The sequence below is a fragment of the Poecile atricapillus genome, chromosome 2, assembly GCF_030490865.1.
Source record: "Poecile atricapillus isolate bPoeAtr1 chromosome 2, bPoeAtr1.hap1, whole genome shotgun sequence".
NCBI lineage: Eukaryota > Metazoa > Chordata > Aves > Passeriformes > Paridae > Poecile > Poecile atricapillus.
In genome coordinates this window covers 52,124,059-52,141,625 of record NC_081250.1, presented here as the reverse complement: position 1 = coordinate 52,141,625, position 17,567 = coordinate 52,124,059, and the positions used below count along the sequence as shown (strand labels likewise).

At 41.9% G+C, this 17,567-nt stretch overlaps 1 protein-coding gene across 1 annotated transcript in view; it reads right to left on the bottom strand.

Annotated features, from left to right (window-relative positions):
* LANCL2 (LanC like glutathione S-transferase 2) overlaps window positions 1-17,366 on the bottom strand; it is a 32,839-nt gene extending 15,473 nt beyond the window's left edge. Inside the window, exons 1-3 of the mRNA XM_058832261.1 lie at window positions 17,164-17,366; window positions 6,700-6,817; window positions 2,085-2,292 (exon numbers count right to left, since the gene is read on the bottom strand). Of these exons, the coding sequence (XP_058688244.1) occupies window positions 2,085-2,292; window positions 6,700-6,817; window positions 17,164-17,364 (527 nt within the window). The 5' untranslated portion in view covers window positions 17,365-17,366. The remainder of the gene's footprint in view (window positions 1-2,084; window positions 2,293-6,699; window positions 6,818-17,163) is intronic.
* Between the last annotated feature and the right edge of the window lie 201 nt (window positions 17,367-17,567).

Here is a 17,567-nt window from a genome sequence, read left to right as displayed (position 1 = left end):
CCCCACCACTCCCCTTCAATCAGCCCAGTCCAGCTGGCTGCCAGGTTTACAGGCAGGAGCTCTGCATGCCTGCCATCTCGGAGATGGGAAACTCTGAGCCAGAGCCAGGTCAGTATCAGCACAACTGTCAGGATTTTGTGCAGACAGAAACAGATGCAGGATAGGAGATGAAGAAGCCCAGAGAGCTACTTCAGCAAAGACAGAAACCTCCTGGAGTCTCTGGGAATTTCATCAAAGTGAGGAACACTTAATTGTCCGTGTTTAGGAGGGGAAAAAAAACAAACACACAAAAAACCCCAGTATTGCCATTCGTCATTCCCTCTACTAAGAAAACACATTGTCTCAAACATTTATCACCTCAGTTTTGAAAAGGACACTGCTATAAGGCACAAGTGTTTTTCTTGCCTTTAGCAATGAAAAAACAAGAAACAAGAAATGCTGGCCATCAAAACTCTCATTTTCTCCACAATGACTCTCTGCTAATGCTCTACCAGACTATATTAGCAATGAGGTGAGGATCAGAGATCTGTTTTCTGGCCACTCCCTCCCTGTCTCTTCTTATCTTTTTTGATTAAACTGATAATTAGATGAAACCATGGTGATGATCACATTTTACATTGGGGGAGGGGCAACAACAATCTGGATTAAGACCAAATTCAATTCCCAGATTCCCCCAGCTGTTATTTCTCAGGAGAAATGTTAGCATTAATATCATGCCATAGCAAAACCACTGACCTCAATCATGTGTTTATGCTGTCCCTGCTTAATACTAGGGAAAAGCTACTCAGAAAAAACAGTTTTTATCTCCTTTCTCAGAACTATACTTTGGGTTTAGAATTAAATTATTTTCTTCTAAATTGTCCACTATTAAGTTTTATTGTTGAACTCATACAACTGAACAAGGCAAAAAGTTGCAAGTAAAATCACAGATTTTATTTTGACATCTATAATGTACCACTCAGCTGGTGTCAGGTATATATTTGTAAACAAAAACATTATAAAATAAACAATCAAACTAAACTTCTTTCCACTACTCTTCATAGAAATTACTTTCCAAGGAGGCAAAACACTAGAAGATTTACTGCTAATCTCATTTTGCTATACTCATGGTTCTTGCCTTACAGCAACACAGCTTTCTGAGCTGCATTCAAAATAACATGCCCAAGTTTACTGCCATCTGTAAAAGAAAAAAACCCCAAACCTAACATTCTCTTCAAAACTGAAATATTCATTCAGGAACAGCATCAGAGATTAATCACACTAGGATTCTAGTCTAGAAAGAGACCAATTACATTTCCAAACATAAACCAGAATGGAGATGAGGACATAAGCCTCGTTGCAAATTCTGCCAGCCTGAGGTATGCTGCTAGACAGCTAGCAGGTAGACTGTGGTGCTGAATGCAAACCCCACAGGGTTCCAGGGCTTCCAGCCCTTGCTGGCATAGCAAACTGTACCAGCAAAGGCACAGTCAGCTCTCTAATGAAGCCCATCTAAATGGGATTTCTTGAGACATTTGTTCCATTTAGATTACTTTAAAAATGGCTAGATTTTTTTCAGGTCACCCATCATATGCCTTTGACCTAATTAAATCTCTTGCCTTTACAAATTTGCTCCTGCAAATACTTCCTCTTTGTTATATTAAATTTTTGTTACATATCAATCCCATACACCGTGTTTCTGTCTGGCTGCTTCCAGATCCTGCAGCGCACACGTTTTGTAATGAATCTGCAATTAAGACCCACTCCTTACAGAAAGTATCACATGCTGCACAAGCACTACATATTGCCAATGACAAGCGTGTGGCTTTTGTTAAATGTCACTTCAAATGTGACAAAATCAGAACGCGTGTGCACTACAGATATGCCCAGGACATCCTGTCCTAACAGCGATAGAGGACTCAAGATAACGCACTAAAAATGAATCAAGTGCAAGCCAGCTTTAATAAAGATAAAGCCTATTTTGTATTCTTGTACTGAAAACTTATAATGGGAGAAAGTGCCCATTCTTTAATCCTGTCCTCTAAAATTTTACTTGCAAAAGTTACTGAACCAATGCTCTCTGCAAATGAAGGGCAGCCACTTACTTGGCAACACATTCTTTAGATTCACTGTCATTTTTCAGTTTGTGGTAAACCACTGCACCCACTGCTAATGGCCCAGCATCACCACAGAGGAAAGTAACTCTTCTGCCATTCAGATTGCGAAGGATTCTCTTCACATAATCAAGAGATCGCTGCAAATGGCTCTGGTTTTTCGTGACACGGTACAGTTGCAGATATAAGAGGGCAATACCTGAAATAAACACAAGAAAAAGAGAGAGTTTCACTTACATTTCTTTCTAAGTGTATCATATTCCCCTCTTTGGTGCCTCTGAACCAGTAACTCAAATGTGAGCAGGTATTTTGGCAATAAAAACATGTCAGTCAAGGGTCCTAGCTTATGCAGCGTGAAGTCACTGGGCCACTATTTGGATGATATTTCAACTGGATTGTGGCAAAAATAAAAATTATCAGACTAAAGCCAATAGTAGCATCTCAATTTACAAAAAAAACCAGAGAAAACTCATGACACAGGCCTCTACACTCAGCAAACTGTACTGGGTTTGCATAGCCGAGCTTCGGTAGCAGCGGGCTACAGGGGTGGCTTCTGTAAGAAGCTGCTGGAAGGTTCCTCCGTGTCTGGCAGTGCCAATCCCTGGTGGCTCCAAAGGCTGATATGCCACTAGTCAAGGCTGGGTCAATCAGAAATAGTTGTAATGCCTCTGTGATAACAGATTTAGGAAGAAGAGTTAAAAAAGTTATTGTGCAGCTGTAATTGCGGCCAGAGAAGAGCAGAGTGAGAACATGTGAGAGGAACAACTTTGCAGACACCAAGGTCAATGAAGGGAGGAGGAGCTTCAGGCACTGGAGCTGAGATTCCTCTGCAGCCCATGGAGGACCACGGAGATCCACCTGCAGCCCACGGAGAAGACTCATGGAGCACACCTAAGAGGAGGCTGTGACCTATTGGAAGGAGGCTATAATCCCTGAGGAGAGAGCACCCAGCACCCTATGCTGGAGCAGCTTGTGGTTGAAGGATTGTACCCCATGGAGGAGTGACCCATGCTGCAGCAGTTTGCAGACAGCTGTTGCTTGTGAGATGGACTCACACTGGAGAAGTTCATGGAGAACTGTCTCCTGCAGGAGGGACCCTGTAGGGGAGCAGGGGAATGACTCTTCCCCCTGAGCAGCAGATAAAAAACATGGGCGATGAATTGACCATAACAACCATTCCCTGTCTCTCTGTGCTGCTGGGGGAGGATGCAGAGCTGGGAAGAAGGGAGAGGTGGGAGGAAGGTATTTTGAAGGTCTTATTTTACTTCTCATTATCCTGCTCTGATTTTGTTAGCAATAAATTCAATTAATATCTTTAATCCTAGCCTGCTTTGTCCATGATGGTATTCAGTGAGTAATCTCTCCTGATCCTTATCTCAACACATGAAGCCTTTGTTATATTTTTCTCTTTCCTGTGAGAGACAGGCTTTGCAGGTGCTCTGCATTCAGCGAGCATCAACCCACTACACAAAGAAATCACTGAAGATTCAAAAATTTGAGCTAACAAGCACACGTGTGACTGAGTAAACTAACTATACAATACTCATCTATTATATGCAAGAAGTGACTTCCTACTTGATTTGTAAAAGAATCTTTTGATGAGTTTTGGGATTCAAGTTGCAAAGTTTTTCACAGTCCCTAAAAGTATTTCACAACAAGATTACAAGCTTGTACAAGCAAAGCTGGTTTGTAAAAGCCAGAAGTCAAACCAGGGCTTGGAGAATGCCAAGAGGTACTATCAAGCCTCACTCCACTAAACTCATTACATAGGTTTCCGTTAAAATAAACCAAAACCTTAGAAATAACAACAATGTAGGCTGAAGGAAGTGAAACAAATCCATCTAAGTGGATGTCTACTGGCCACCTGCAAGCATACACATTCAGAAGTAAACCACGTATCTCCAGACCACACTGTAACTCAAACCCATTTCTGAATGGAGAGAGCACTCTCCTAAGCCTCATCCAAAGCCAAGTACACCCAAGGCCCACTTAGCTCACAGAGAGGCTACCTCAGTAGTACAAGAACAGCAGCACCACAAGAGAGGTACATTCTCAAATTTTCCCTGGGCAGGCTCTGAGCAAGCCTTTCTAGGTAAATCTAAGCAGAAGGCTGCAAAGCTTGGGTAGCCCAGTTCAACATCTAGGAAACTTGTGAGCTGTTTACAGGGATTTGTGGAACCCTTTTTTATGCTGCAACAAATGCATAAATATCTTGGCTTGATCAAAGGATGATTAGAAATGTAGCCACGAAGTCCAGTTCCTAGTGTTTCTCAGTGCAACACTCTTAAAATGGCTCCTCCAAGAGGTCTGGCATGTAAAATAATACTTGTGTAAGTAAGATGGACTATGACATGTGTCCTATGATTGCTACATGCCAACAGTAGGTCTTCCAAGATTTTAAAGATGTCTCACAAAATGCAAGCCAGTCCTTACGACTGCACTGCCAACAGGATTTGTCTAGACTTGGTACATAAAAAGCAGGGAAGTTGTTTACAGCACTACTTTTACCTTCTGATTTGAACACCAGCAAAATGCAGCAAAGAGCAAGTTTGGGGGAAAAGTATCTGCATTAAGTATTTTAAAAGCCAGATAATTTAAATACTTTTATTCAGAACCATATCCACAGGAGCCTTGAAAGAAGTTAACAGCTTGGAAAAGATGTAGATGGCAATCCTTCTACAGGATGGAAAAATCCCACACTCATTAGACAACGTCACTTGTTCATCTATATTCCAGTTTCAGCTAATGACGGCTGTGTTACTTTTACCTTATGACTCATTTTCAGCATGCTCTGGTTTATCAGCCATAATTTCAGTTGTCAGTCACTGTGTCAGAACACAGCTCCCCAGGAGCCATTCCGTACTGTCAGCACGAGAAAGCCCACCACTGGAGATCTGCACGCACCCAGCAGCCAGTCACTTTCAGACCCTGAAACACGTCTATCTTTTAAGTCTGAGCTGTCTAAAAGTTCCCCACCCATCCACCCACAGGACCATCTGTACCGAAACATCAAGAAGAAAGCAAAGAAATTTTACCCTTTAATTGCCAGATTTTAGCCTAAGGATGGATGAAGGCTAGAGAGCTTTTCCATGCTACTCCTCCCCCAAGACATAGAGATAAAAGAGTACATCTCCTCAGGGCACATTTTAAACATGTGGTGCTAAAAGTTTAAGTATGCCTGAAGCTTGAGCTAGAAGAGCAGGAACAGAATTCTATCCAACAGGCCTAGATGGACATGTCCTGGCAACTTGAAGCATAGTGACCACATCAGACATGAAAACTGTAGGCTCTGCCTAAAGGATCAGTGTCCTGGTTTCAGCCAGGATATAGTTAATTTTCTTCTCTGCAGCTACAGTGCTGTGGTTTGAATTTAGTGTGAGAATAACACTGAGAGCACATTGATGTTTTAGTTGTTGCTGAGCAGTGCTGACCCTAAGACAAGGACTTTTCAGTTTCCCATGCTCTGCCAGGGAGCAGGTGCACAAGATGCTGGGAGGGACCATGGCCAGGACAACTGACAGGAACTGGCCAAAGGGATATCCCCTACCACAGGACATCACGCTGGGTACATAAACTGGGAGGAGCTGGCTGGAAGCCACCAATCACTGCTCAGGCATGGGCTGGACTTTGTTGAGCAGGTGGTGAGAAAAGCCATTCTGCATCACTCACTTCTCTTGTGTTTTATCCCTCTCCCCTTTCCATTACAATTGTAATTATTATTGTTGGTTCCATTAAATGTTGTTACTACTATTATTATTATTATTTTATTTAAATTATTTTATTTATTTAAATAAAATTATTTATTATTTCAATTATTAAACTGTTCTTATCTCAGCCCATGGGTTTTATCTTTTTTTTTTTTCAAATCCCCTGTCTACGCAACTATGACAGAGGGGATGTAGGAAGAGCAAGGTGTGAGTGCTCAGCTGTGTGATATTTAGTTGCCAGGTGGAGTTAAATTACACTAATTAGAAGGTCTCATTTACATATGGACAGCATCAGTGATGCAATGCTAAATCAAAAATGGTCCTTAGCAATAACCATCACCTGCACATGCCTAATTTTCTTCATGATCTTCATAGTCTTGCAACCACACCTCTACACATCTCCTCCTCATACAATCATTTTACCATTTTTGTACAGAGTAAGAATAGCCAAACTATACAAATTCCAGATCTGAAGGCTCCAAGCTTCTGGCCACAGAATATATTCCCCCCATCTAGTCTGTGATTAGAAGATTCTGCTACCATTACAGAACTGCTAACTAGTAGCCCATTGAATAGAAAAAGGTGAAAAATAACTCATTTTTAAAAGCAAACTTAAAGAAGCAAGAGGTAAGATAAAAGAGCAGCCTTAGGAAATCTACTCCTTTTGCAAAACAATGATGTCCATATAGAAAAGCCAATTATCATTCTGTATCTGTCTGCTGAAGTCAATGCAAGTTACAGACAGTAGTGATCAAGGCTCCAGGGTTAAAAGAAAAACCAACTCACAAAAATGTAACAGAGTATTTCTGCCACTCCTATGAGAATATCAGAATCTCCTGTGAATAAATCCAATTACATCATTTAACAAATACAATTCATTCAAATTCTAGCTTTCTCACCAGTCCAGCCAGTATAGGCAGAGCAGTCATGTGGATCTGCCGTCTTCAGCCCTTCCTCCATTTGTTGCAGAAGGTCTTTGATTTTTGCCTGGATCCGTTTTAAGAACCGAGCGTTGACCTGAAAGCAGGAGACAGGGAATGAGCCAGAAAAGAAACAAATTAAAGAATCCAAAGTGCCTGCTCCACTTCCTTGTTTGGGAAGAAAACCAAACCAAACCCAAACAAAAAATAATTAGGAAATAAATAACACGCACAGCAATCAGCAGTATCAAAGTGGTTCATCTTAAGTGTGTCTCATGTAAATGCATTCTGGCTACATTTTAGGGTAAGTTACAAGTATCTACATTAGACAAAAATTACCTGTGCATTCTTTGAAGTCACACAAAGAGCAGCTATAGACACTGTGACAGTATGTAATTCTAATCAGGGTCCTAGTACCAAGACCATGTTATGGACAAGCAGCACAAGCCCTGTGTTATAGATGCTTGCTCTCATCACAAGGTCCCTGCACACCCTTTGCAGCACTACAGAGCAGGAAACAGCCCAAGGAAGACAAATGTTCATACTCAAGACAATCAAGTCAAAGAAGATGACTCCAGCTCAGCATCTTCAGCTCAAGCATGAAGGCAGAGAAACATGTCTTCGATTTTACACATTGCTTGCTTTTACTTTTGAAAAAAATATTTATATAGAAGAAATGCATGAAATATAACGGGATAGTTTACTCTTGCCAACATTTCTCTCTCATTATGCACACTTTTAGGGAAGATATGTTACTGATTAATCCTTAAAGCCTAAGGAACATGGAAATTAGCACAGTAGTAAGGTAAGTTCTTGCCTGACTGCAGCACATCCCAAAAGTGTGGGGTTTGGATAAATTACAGGTCCTGAATGCCAGCATGCAACTGATTACTCAAGATGTACCACATTTTGTACTCTTCAGAGTGGAATTTCAAATAAACATCAGTGATTTCAAACATCCATTGAACAGATTCAGAAATCAGAAAGATTAGAAGAATAGCAAAAGGCTTCTGACACACCAGAAATCTCCAGGGTCAATAGTTCAAATCCATTTAAGGATATAAATGGTAGGATAGGAAGGGAAAAGGAAAACTGTGCCATTATATCTCACATTGAACATGTATCATTCTAGGAACAAGCTAGAGACACCTTAACCTTCTCCAATATCTCTAGAAATAGCAGCCAAACACAGTAGGCATCTGAAGCCTGTTACTCTTCAGCTTTAATATGGTACTAAGCACCTTTCTGTTAGGGAACTGTATTGTGCATCCACATCCCGACTACCACCCCACCACCATCCCTTTTTTGACTAGTTCAGTGAGGTCTCAACACAAAGGGAAACCTTCCCCAAGGACAGGGCTTCTCTTCTTCAAAAGACAGCTATGCCAATGCTAAGGCATATGGTGAAACAGCATGAGGATATTCACGTGGATGCATCCAGGCATAGAGCTCAGCTTATCTGACAAGAGTGAACTAAGGCTTCAGACTCCCCATTTATTTACCTACTGCATATCACAATCATGCTGGTTATCTTTTTGTTCTGACAATACACCTGCTGTTACCAAATCAGGATATTTTATATCGAACATCAGATTAAATTACTTAGAGGTAGGAGGGGAATACTAGGACATCAGGATGCCTGGGTTCTGCATTGAAAGCTCAGTCCCATACAAATAATTTAGCTCAGGTTGGTAATCCTTCTGTCTAGAACACAAATTGTAACTTACTTGTCTTGGTTCGGTGCTTGAAAAATCACAGATTAAAGCATATTTTAATGAATATTTTTATAATTATCTGTAAACCCAAACAAAGCTACTCCCAAGCTTATGTCAGTGTGAATAGGTCGTAAGTGGCAACGAAGTTTTCTCAAGCTATCTACTCCTCTACCACTGCCTCTCTTTTTTTCTGGTTGCTCTGAAGCTTTCACAACCTAGTACTGTCACTGATCATTTTATAAGATTCCCCTATAAGCTTCTAACAGATGCTTACATGCACTAGAATAAATTAATAACATGAAGAAATTAATGTTGAAAGGTGGCTTTAGAAGATCTAAAAACTTCCTTCAAGGAATCTTAGGGCAGCATTACAACTGAGCCTAACACACACACTTGTGTGGAGCATAGACTTATTTTCATCAGAAGCACATTCATCTCATGAGGACGTTTCCAGATGGCATTCAGCCTTTTCTGCAGGTGACTTGTTATTCCTGTAGGGACAAACAAAAACCAGGAAGCCTGATCTCTGATATCCAGTAGCACATTTACTTCTGGTTCACAAAAGACTGGGTGATAGCAGGAGCTGAAGAGTAACTAGAAAAGGCTCTCTACAGGAATTCAACTGCTGTATTACTCCTCTGCTGCTGCAGAAAGAACAACCACTATCATCCCAAACATTGCTGAAGTTTTATATTGTCAAAACACAAAAAAAGAGAGCTCATTCCTCATTACACCAAATAGAGCCTTGTGCTATACCGGTTATGGTAACTAAAAAGGCTCATTATCAGCACAAAAATAATGCAGAAAAAAATAAGTATCTTGGTTTGGAAATTAATGGTTTTGTTATTTATTTGAAGCATATCACTTTCTTCATTGCAGTGAGACAGCAGGCAAAGCTACATCCCAAAACAAAGTCTTCCAAAGCCAACAAAAATGTAAAGAACGTAAGTACTTATGTAACATCACTCACCTTTGGCAGTAATCACAAGAAGTCTAAATTATGTTGTCCTTGTTAGCAATATGTTTCCACTATCTGCTTTCTTTCATTTGTGGGGTTTCTAAAGAGAATTTAACTCATCTTCTGTAAATTCAGCACTAGAGCTACACAACCACATTAGAGCACAGTGCTAATAGCAGCAAGGTCATGGGTTTGATCCCCAAATGGTCTATTCACTTAAGAGTTGGACGCAATGGTTGCTATAGGTCCATTCCAACACAGAATATTCTGTGATTCTGTTATTATAAAAAATACATCATGATGCAAATAAAAGTCTCCTAAAAACCCCAAACACTTCACTTATAGTCAACATTATAATAACATACCGATTCTTACTGACCATAGCAGACATATACAGCTTTACAGCCATGGCGCTAAAACAAACAAGAACCAAGAGCAGATGAGGCAGTAAGCAGCTGCTACGTATGTATTGTATATCATGATTTCTGCTAGGTAGGAGAAGTCTGTAACTTTAAAGTCTTGCATGCGCATTTGAACCAAATATCATAATGCTGATCTAAGTCTAACAATGCAACCCTGAGGCCTCATGGCACTCCTTTTGTCATTAAAAGTAACACTCTCATTTGACAGACAGTGGATGAGTAATCTCATTTGTATCTGTCAAAGACATTCAGATAGCCATGTGTTGTTTAAAAACACCTCTTGGCATTTACTTGCTCATGACATCTATGCTAAGAACTTGTGCAGTCACAAGCAGGGCAATGGAGACCTGAGCTCACAGCTTCCTCACAAGTTGCCAATGTACCAATCTTTCTTGCCACCACCAGCTCCCAAAACAACCGTCTCACTTTTAACCCTATTTTAATTCATCAGCTTTTGGGGGACTGATGCTATGTGCAAAACCAGACTGCAGAAGTAAGCAACTGATTCTGCAGAAGCAGAAAGGAGACGACCTAAACACACTTGTGCAACCTACCAATACAATTTTATTTCACCTCACTTTGTTGGTGGTGATGTGTAGAACAGGACACATGGTGCTGTGTTGTCTTTCAGCCAAAGTACATTTCAAAGAGAAGAAAATACAGCTCAGATTGGTACTGCAGCAAGAACTCACTCAAAAACCATAGAATATCGCAGAAAGGACACGACAGATATTGGCAAGGAAGAATGGAGTAGGGGAAAACTCACAGCTCAGCTGAAGAGAAGAATCCTGGCTGTACTGAAGTCATTGGGAACGTTGCCTGTACGGGAGCCAGGTTTCACACCCATGCATTGGAGCATGGGTCTATTGAAGCAGGATGAGCTCTCATGCTCACCTCCACAAGTTCCTGCAAAAGCAGACCAGAAGGGATGGCAGTAGGAACCCATATGCAGATCCTAGCAAGGTCTGCTAGGAGCTGACCAGCCTTTTTGTACAGAAGAACAAGTTCTACTTTATTTTTACCGAAGTCAAAAGACTCCTACACCTCCAAGAGCAGCGCTTTCTTCTCTGAAAGTACCAGATACTGTTCAAGCTCATCACCCAGCCTCTGAAACACTGAAACAGTTCTCTGATACTTCTCAGACAGGTCCTCCAGAAACAACTGTCAGTTCTGCAAAACCACATGCCTAATAAACCCTTTGAAACATTGCTGCCTGTAGAACACACTGCGCTGTTTTTCAGTGATCTGTCACTTAGTGCCATACATGTGATAATGGAGGAAAAAAGTAAAAAAACAAAAAAAGTAAAAAAAAAAGTAAAAAGAAAAAAAGAGGGGGAGGGGAGGAAGAGATAGAAAAATCAATAGCTGTAGGCAAATTCTTACACTGCTACAAATGCCAGCTTAGCAATAGGCTTTAAAAACAGTGATCACCCTGTCTCAGAGGATATAAGGACATGAAAAACATCATTAAAAGGCAAACATTCAAGTAATAGAAAGAACCACTTAAAGCATGTGAGAAATAAGAAGACTGTGTCTCTAATGCATCTGTGTGTGAAAAAAGTTATATGTTTCATTGTATATAAGAGCAAAAACCCCAAAGCTTAAAGATCTAGATCATCACAAAGAATCATCAAAAAGCTCCAGATTATTGGCAACAAAAATAAACATGATTAACAGATATCCTGTGTTTTGGCAAATGGAAACTGTTAAAGCAAAAGAGCAATACTGAAAATCGCTGGTCCTCCAGGTAGCCTAACACCAGCATGCTACTTCTTGAAAGCTGAGTAAATAGAAGTCTGCTGTAAGTGTGATTTAATGTCACTCACTACACAGAAGTCTCTGGCCCAGCTGTGACATTTTTAGGTGGTCCTCAAGTTGCAAAAAAAGATAAAACCTCTACCAGTTCTGTCTAAATTACCTCAATGCACAGAGAGCAGACATATCCCACATATTGAGCTTGACAGCAGATCAGTGCAGCTAGACCCAAATAAAATTTATTTTCACCAGGAAGCAAGTATGTGCTATTGCACTTGCCCACACAACTAGCTGGAGTAACAACTCGTTAACATGCAGGTTTGCAAGATAAAACTGGAAGCTGATGAAGAGTGGATGGATGTGAGACAATTTAATCACAATTTGGGGGTTTCATTTTACAAAGTATTTTCATTCAGAACTGGTTGACTAAAACCAAACAGGCTTAACTCTATGGTCACCTCCTGAATGGCAGGAGAAGCTTTCACTACAAAAACATCAGAAAAGCCCTAAGTAGTGTTCAGTGCTGATCTGTGCTGTAGGAAAGAAGCAACAGTTCTTCCTTTCGGACTGTATACAACTGCCAGGAGTTAGCGAGGGACAATGAAGTACAAAAAAATGGTTTTCAGGCTCAGTTTTGACCAAGACTCTCAAAAAGCAAAGCAAATTTTCCTTCTGAAGAATCACAGAGAATACTGCAAACCTGCCGCACTATATTAGGAACAGTGAAGCACGACGCAGACTCTCTAGCTGGGCTGTACAAGAGAGCAAGTTTTATTATTACAGATCTTTCAATGAGGTGAAACTCTCATTGGTCATTAACACAGCATCATCACTGGACAATTGGAACACCACCCCTTGACTGTTTCTTGTAAGTAAACAAGGATCCAAACAACACCTGCAAAGGTTGTTTTCCTTTCTAAGGACTGTGTGGATTCCTCCTTATGATTTCCCAGGCCACACTTCTCAGGTCAGTCTAAGAAAGTTATGTGACTTGGTTTCACACAGGCTCAAGCTAATGCCTGAAGCTTAAAAATCTCTTATTTGACCATTGTCAGTTCCCACACAAGCCTTTTTTGTTTCAGAGTCCCCTGTGAAAATAGCATATGCCCGAGTTGGGATGCCAAGAAATTATCAAAAAAGTAACAAGCTCAAGAAATGCAGCTATATCATCCCACATCTCTGGAAAAAAGTGGGAAGAATTATTTACTGGCTTTGGAGATTGAATTTTGCCTCCAGTGCAATAAGTTGTATAAATCCCACTAGTATAAGTTGCTGCTGAGTCAGTCCCAGAACAGAGAACTTGCTGCCAGTGAGACCAGTAAAATGCCCTGAAAATTTTAAAAAAAAAAAAATTAAACCAAATAAAACATCCAAAACCAAACAAACTAAACCACTCACAAAACCAAAAAACAAAGGGAGAAGACAAGTGAGGCTATGACAAAAACCCATAAAACATACATACATACATACACATATATATACACACATATATTTTACAAAGAAGGAAGACTGAAAGCCACATAGAGGAATTACCAGAGTAACAGGAGACTGAGAAAGCATTAGGAAACACTACTAAATCACCCAAATTATAAATCTAAGTAGATACTCTATATCACCATTAATACATATTTGCCAATGAGCACCATTATCTTTGAAACAGGTTCCCTGTAAGGAGTCCCCTGCAAAGCCTAATAAGGTACCGCATACACTTTTCAGAACATACCACTTTTTTCTAATATTCTCAGAGCACCGTAAGTCAGAAAAAAACTCATAAAGAAAGAATTTGCCTAAAAAAGAAGTTAAAGTTTGGGCATTCTAGTGACCAAGCCATGGAGGTTGAATCTAATTTTGCTTCTGTCTTGTGACTCCATAACAAATTCAAATAATCTTAAAGTGAGGGCTGGGATCGTGTTAATTTCTCGATGACAAGGATGCTTCTCTTTTTGGCACAACCACAAAATCCACATCATTGTCTAGGCTTCCACCTTCCTTTGGCTGAGCAGATAATATCAGGCTGACTTTTTTTCCCATGTCACTGGCCTGTAGTCAGTGTGAAGGAAAATCCCAAATCACACCTGACTATTATAAATGTAGGCACCAGGCTGTGGTGGCTCCAAGGACAGTGGGCAATAGGTCCTCGAACAAGCCATCACCACCCCTCAGCAGCAAGCTCTCCTCACCCTTTTCCTTCCCAGGAAATCCTTCAGAGCTTTCTAACTCTCTTCTACTATACTAGGGAACTAAGAACTAGGGAGTGTTCTTTGTTATGAGTCTATTAATTTTTCTGCTTCCTCTGATCATGTACATTTCCATTTTGAAAATTTTTGGACCGGCCACTTTGAGATAGTATCTGTAGGTAACTTTTTAGGCTAAAGTATCTCTGTGGGGCCCACACGAAAAGGAAAAAGGCTACAGGATATACATTTAAATAAAAGATTTATCACTTATTAAACAAAGGTTTACATTTAAAATTATGTTTCTTATTAATCTAGAATTAATGCTGTCTGGTGAATTATTACCTTGGCTTTCTCAGACAAGTTACAGAAGCAATTTAAGTTCCTGATACTTTAATGGTGAAGAAATCTAGTCATGGAAACAGTGAATTTCAACTACATGAGCCGAGCCCACACAGATAGCTGCAGTGTTTACTGTGACTATTTATAAGAACGCAAATCAGCATCCTCAAATTCTGTTTCTCCTACTCCCATACCTTTAAGATTTCTGAACAATATTTTACCCACACACATTTCCATATGCAAAATTTTATCCCAACTGTCTCACGTTTCAGACAATGCCTTGAAGAGCTTCTTGTCCTTTTATCAACCAGGTGAATTTTAGATGCCAACCATGACAGACTAAGAAATCAAATGGATTAATAATGCATTGCCTTCCATGACAACAGCAGAGCCCCGCACACCTCAGGCTGTCATTTACGTGAGTCACTCAGCACTTCTTGCTCCACTCAGCAGCAGATGGGAGGAAGGAATTATGCAGTGCACTGAGGCCTCCTGAAAGATGCTCTCATTTTTAGGAAACCTGTGTGCTTGTATACAGAAATTTACAGAACAGAGTTCATACCCTGTGTAAAGTCCTTTTGCCTTCACTGGGACTTCAGGCAAGCAAAGACATTTCTGTGATGGAATGGGAGCCATTAAATGCAAAAATAAAACACTAAAACATAAACTGAAAGTCACAAACAACAACAACGAAAGCACCCCAAGAGTACCCATCATGAAATCTCACAAAAGCATAGTACCAGAAGTGACAACATGCAAATATTTCAAAGAATATAAATACACATAAATATACTCACAGCTACATTCTAGCCCAGAAATTCGTAACATGACTCCTGAGATTTTACAGATGAAATTTTACAAGAAAATGCACACTTGCTTCTGCCTTCTCCTTCGAAATGCACAGAATTGCTGTAGTTACATGGTTTTAAGACAGTACAGAAGATTTTCAGAAAGATTTTAAGACAGTACAGAAGTTTTCCAGAGGTGCTTTATCCTCCTGAACAAAGCCCAGACACCACCTTTTATCAAAAACACAACTACACAGGTCCTCTAACATATTTTCTGAACACACCTGCAAAATAGCCACTCCTTAACAAGGAATGTCATCTACAAATGATGCCGAGAAAAAACATTTTCACCCATTGTAAAACACCATTCTCATGCATAGGAGAGCATAACAGGCATTCCTAATGTGAACACAGGGCTAGAAATTCTTGACTAACTCATTTCAGTTCTGCCACAGAACAATGTCTCTCAATTTAGATTCATTCAAGAATCAAAGCTGAAGTAAATTAAGAGTTGAACTATTTTGCAATAGAGCTAGCATACTCTAAAACCTAATTTTTAAGGATGTCCATCTTCTTTTGATACTTCACCATTCTTCTTGTTATCTCACTTGAGAAAGCGTTAGTCCATCTAGATCAGTAGTAAATGAGGGAGTATTTTCTCTTTTAAAAAATGGACATGAAGTGTGGGATTTAAAGCAGGTACACAAGAAAGATGACTGGCCTATAAAGGACCTGTTATATTTTTAACCAATTTAACAATAATATATATCTTACAGTGGTTCTGCCATCTCCTCTCTGCCTTTATACTTAAACTCAACATACTTGGATGATTTTTATAGACTAAGCCAGATACAAAAAAACAGAGAAATAACAGCTCTCTTCCACAAGGAAAAAATAATAATTTTACCAACACTCAGCATACTACCAGGGAGTTGTGTACAAAACAAAGCAGATTTCACTTTTGAACCTACTCTTGGCTTTTTAAACCTTCTCAAATGCTCTGCTTTTGACAGCTGCAATTAACTGCAGCAGCTAAGACACTGAAGACCCAATATATTATCTTTTGTGCACTCTGCTTAGCCACGTACAACTTCACAAACCTCAGTCATAAACAAGTCAGTGAAACCCTTCATTGCCTTGGACTGATGGCAAGCTGATGGTGTCCTGCTGGTACTTACAATGGTCAGAGAGAGTGTCCCTCCCACTGTTGGCCATCACCATCCTTGTCTCACTCTGTCAGTAAGTCAAGGTAATTCCATACTGCCACAAGCAGAAAAATACAGAGCTGATATCAACAGCACTCCTTTATTCATCCCAGCATACAATCAAGAGAGCTAGGAAGCTAACTTCCCACCCTCAATGCATTTGTGCATGTAGCAGTGTCTCCATGCAGTGTTTTCCATGCAAAAGATTACAAAGCTGCACAGTATTGAAAGATGAGGCTAAATGACAAGGAAGTCCATATTCTGGCATTCCTTCTGCAGCTTAAGAGGCCTTCTGCATGGTAAGAGGCAAGGCCAGAGAAGCTTCTCTACTTAAAACCTAGGACACTCACAGTATACCAAACAGCAGCACGTGGCATCCAGGAGATAAGCAGAGCAGGAAGACTGCAAACCTTGTGTGACCAGTTCTACCAGGCAGACCTTCTGCGGGCATGAACCGACTGAGAGGTGCCTATCATGGTGCACCTGAACCTATAAATGTGCGTATGTCAGTGAATAAACACGTGAGAACAGTCTAGCTTCACAGCGTCTCAGGTAACAACCTGAGAACAAACTCTTTTCTAGATGGGCGCTCATCTTTTCCATTCCCTTAAGCACTTTCTCCGGTGAAACTCGGGCAACTTGTGCAGACAACTTCTTCTGAGACACAGAACCACCGTGGTAAGAGCAGCTATTGCTCCTTACATTATTCTATTACCTCAAGCTGAGGCTTCACGTTCACTTCCGTACCGGAATAAAACAAACAGCCCGCACTAAGAGCCACTGCTGCCGACTCCGAGCCGTGCGGCCGGGCTGAGCTCCCGCTCCTTCCCTCAGTTCACCCCGCCGCTCCCTCTCCTCGGGCGCCCCCGAGGCCTCGGCGGCCGCCCCGAGCTCGCCCGGCGCGCAGGCCGCGGGCAGCCCCACCGCCCCCGCCGCCGGGCCCGCGCCCCGCCGGAGCCGCCCCGGGGCGGAACCTCGGCCGCCCGCACCGCGGGGCCGCCGCTGTCGCCGGGAGCGAGCGACCCGCGGGTGAGGCCGGGCCCGGGGTCCGGGACGCGGCGCCTGCCCGCCGCCCGGGACTCACCTTCCCGTCGGCGCCGAAGGGGAGGGACTCCTCCTCCGCCGGAGGCTGCAGCGCCCTGTCCCGGTGGGCGTCCGCCGCGCTGGGGGCTGCCACGGCTCCCTGGGGCTGGTAGTCGGGGTAGGGGTTGGCGAAAGCCCGCTCCTCCATCTCCGCTTCACCGCCCAGCTGCAGCTTCAGCCTCTTGGACATGCTCTCTCCCATCTCAGCCGGCCCCCGGCCCGCCTCCCCGCACGGCGAGCCGGCGGGGACACACTCCGCCCCGCAGAGCGGCGCCTTTGCAGCAACGCGAGCGCCGCGGCCGCCCCCGGCAACAGCTGCCCCCGGCTACAGCAGCCGTGCCGCTGGGGCTGGGGCTGGGTCAGGAGGGCGGCTGCGGTGACAGTGCCCGCGGCCCCGGGCCCATC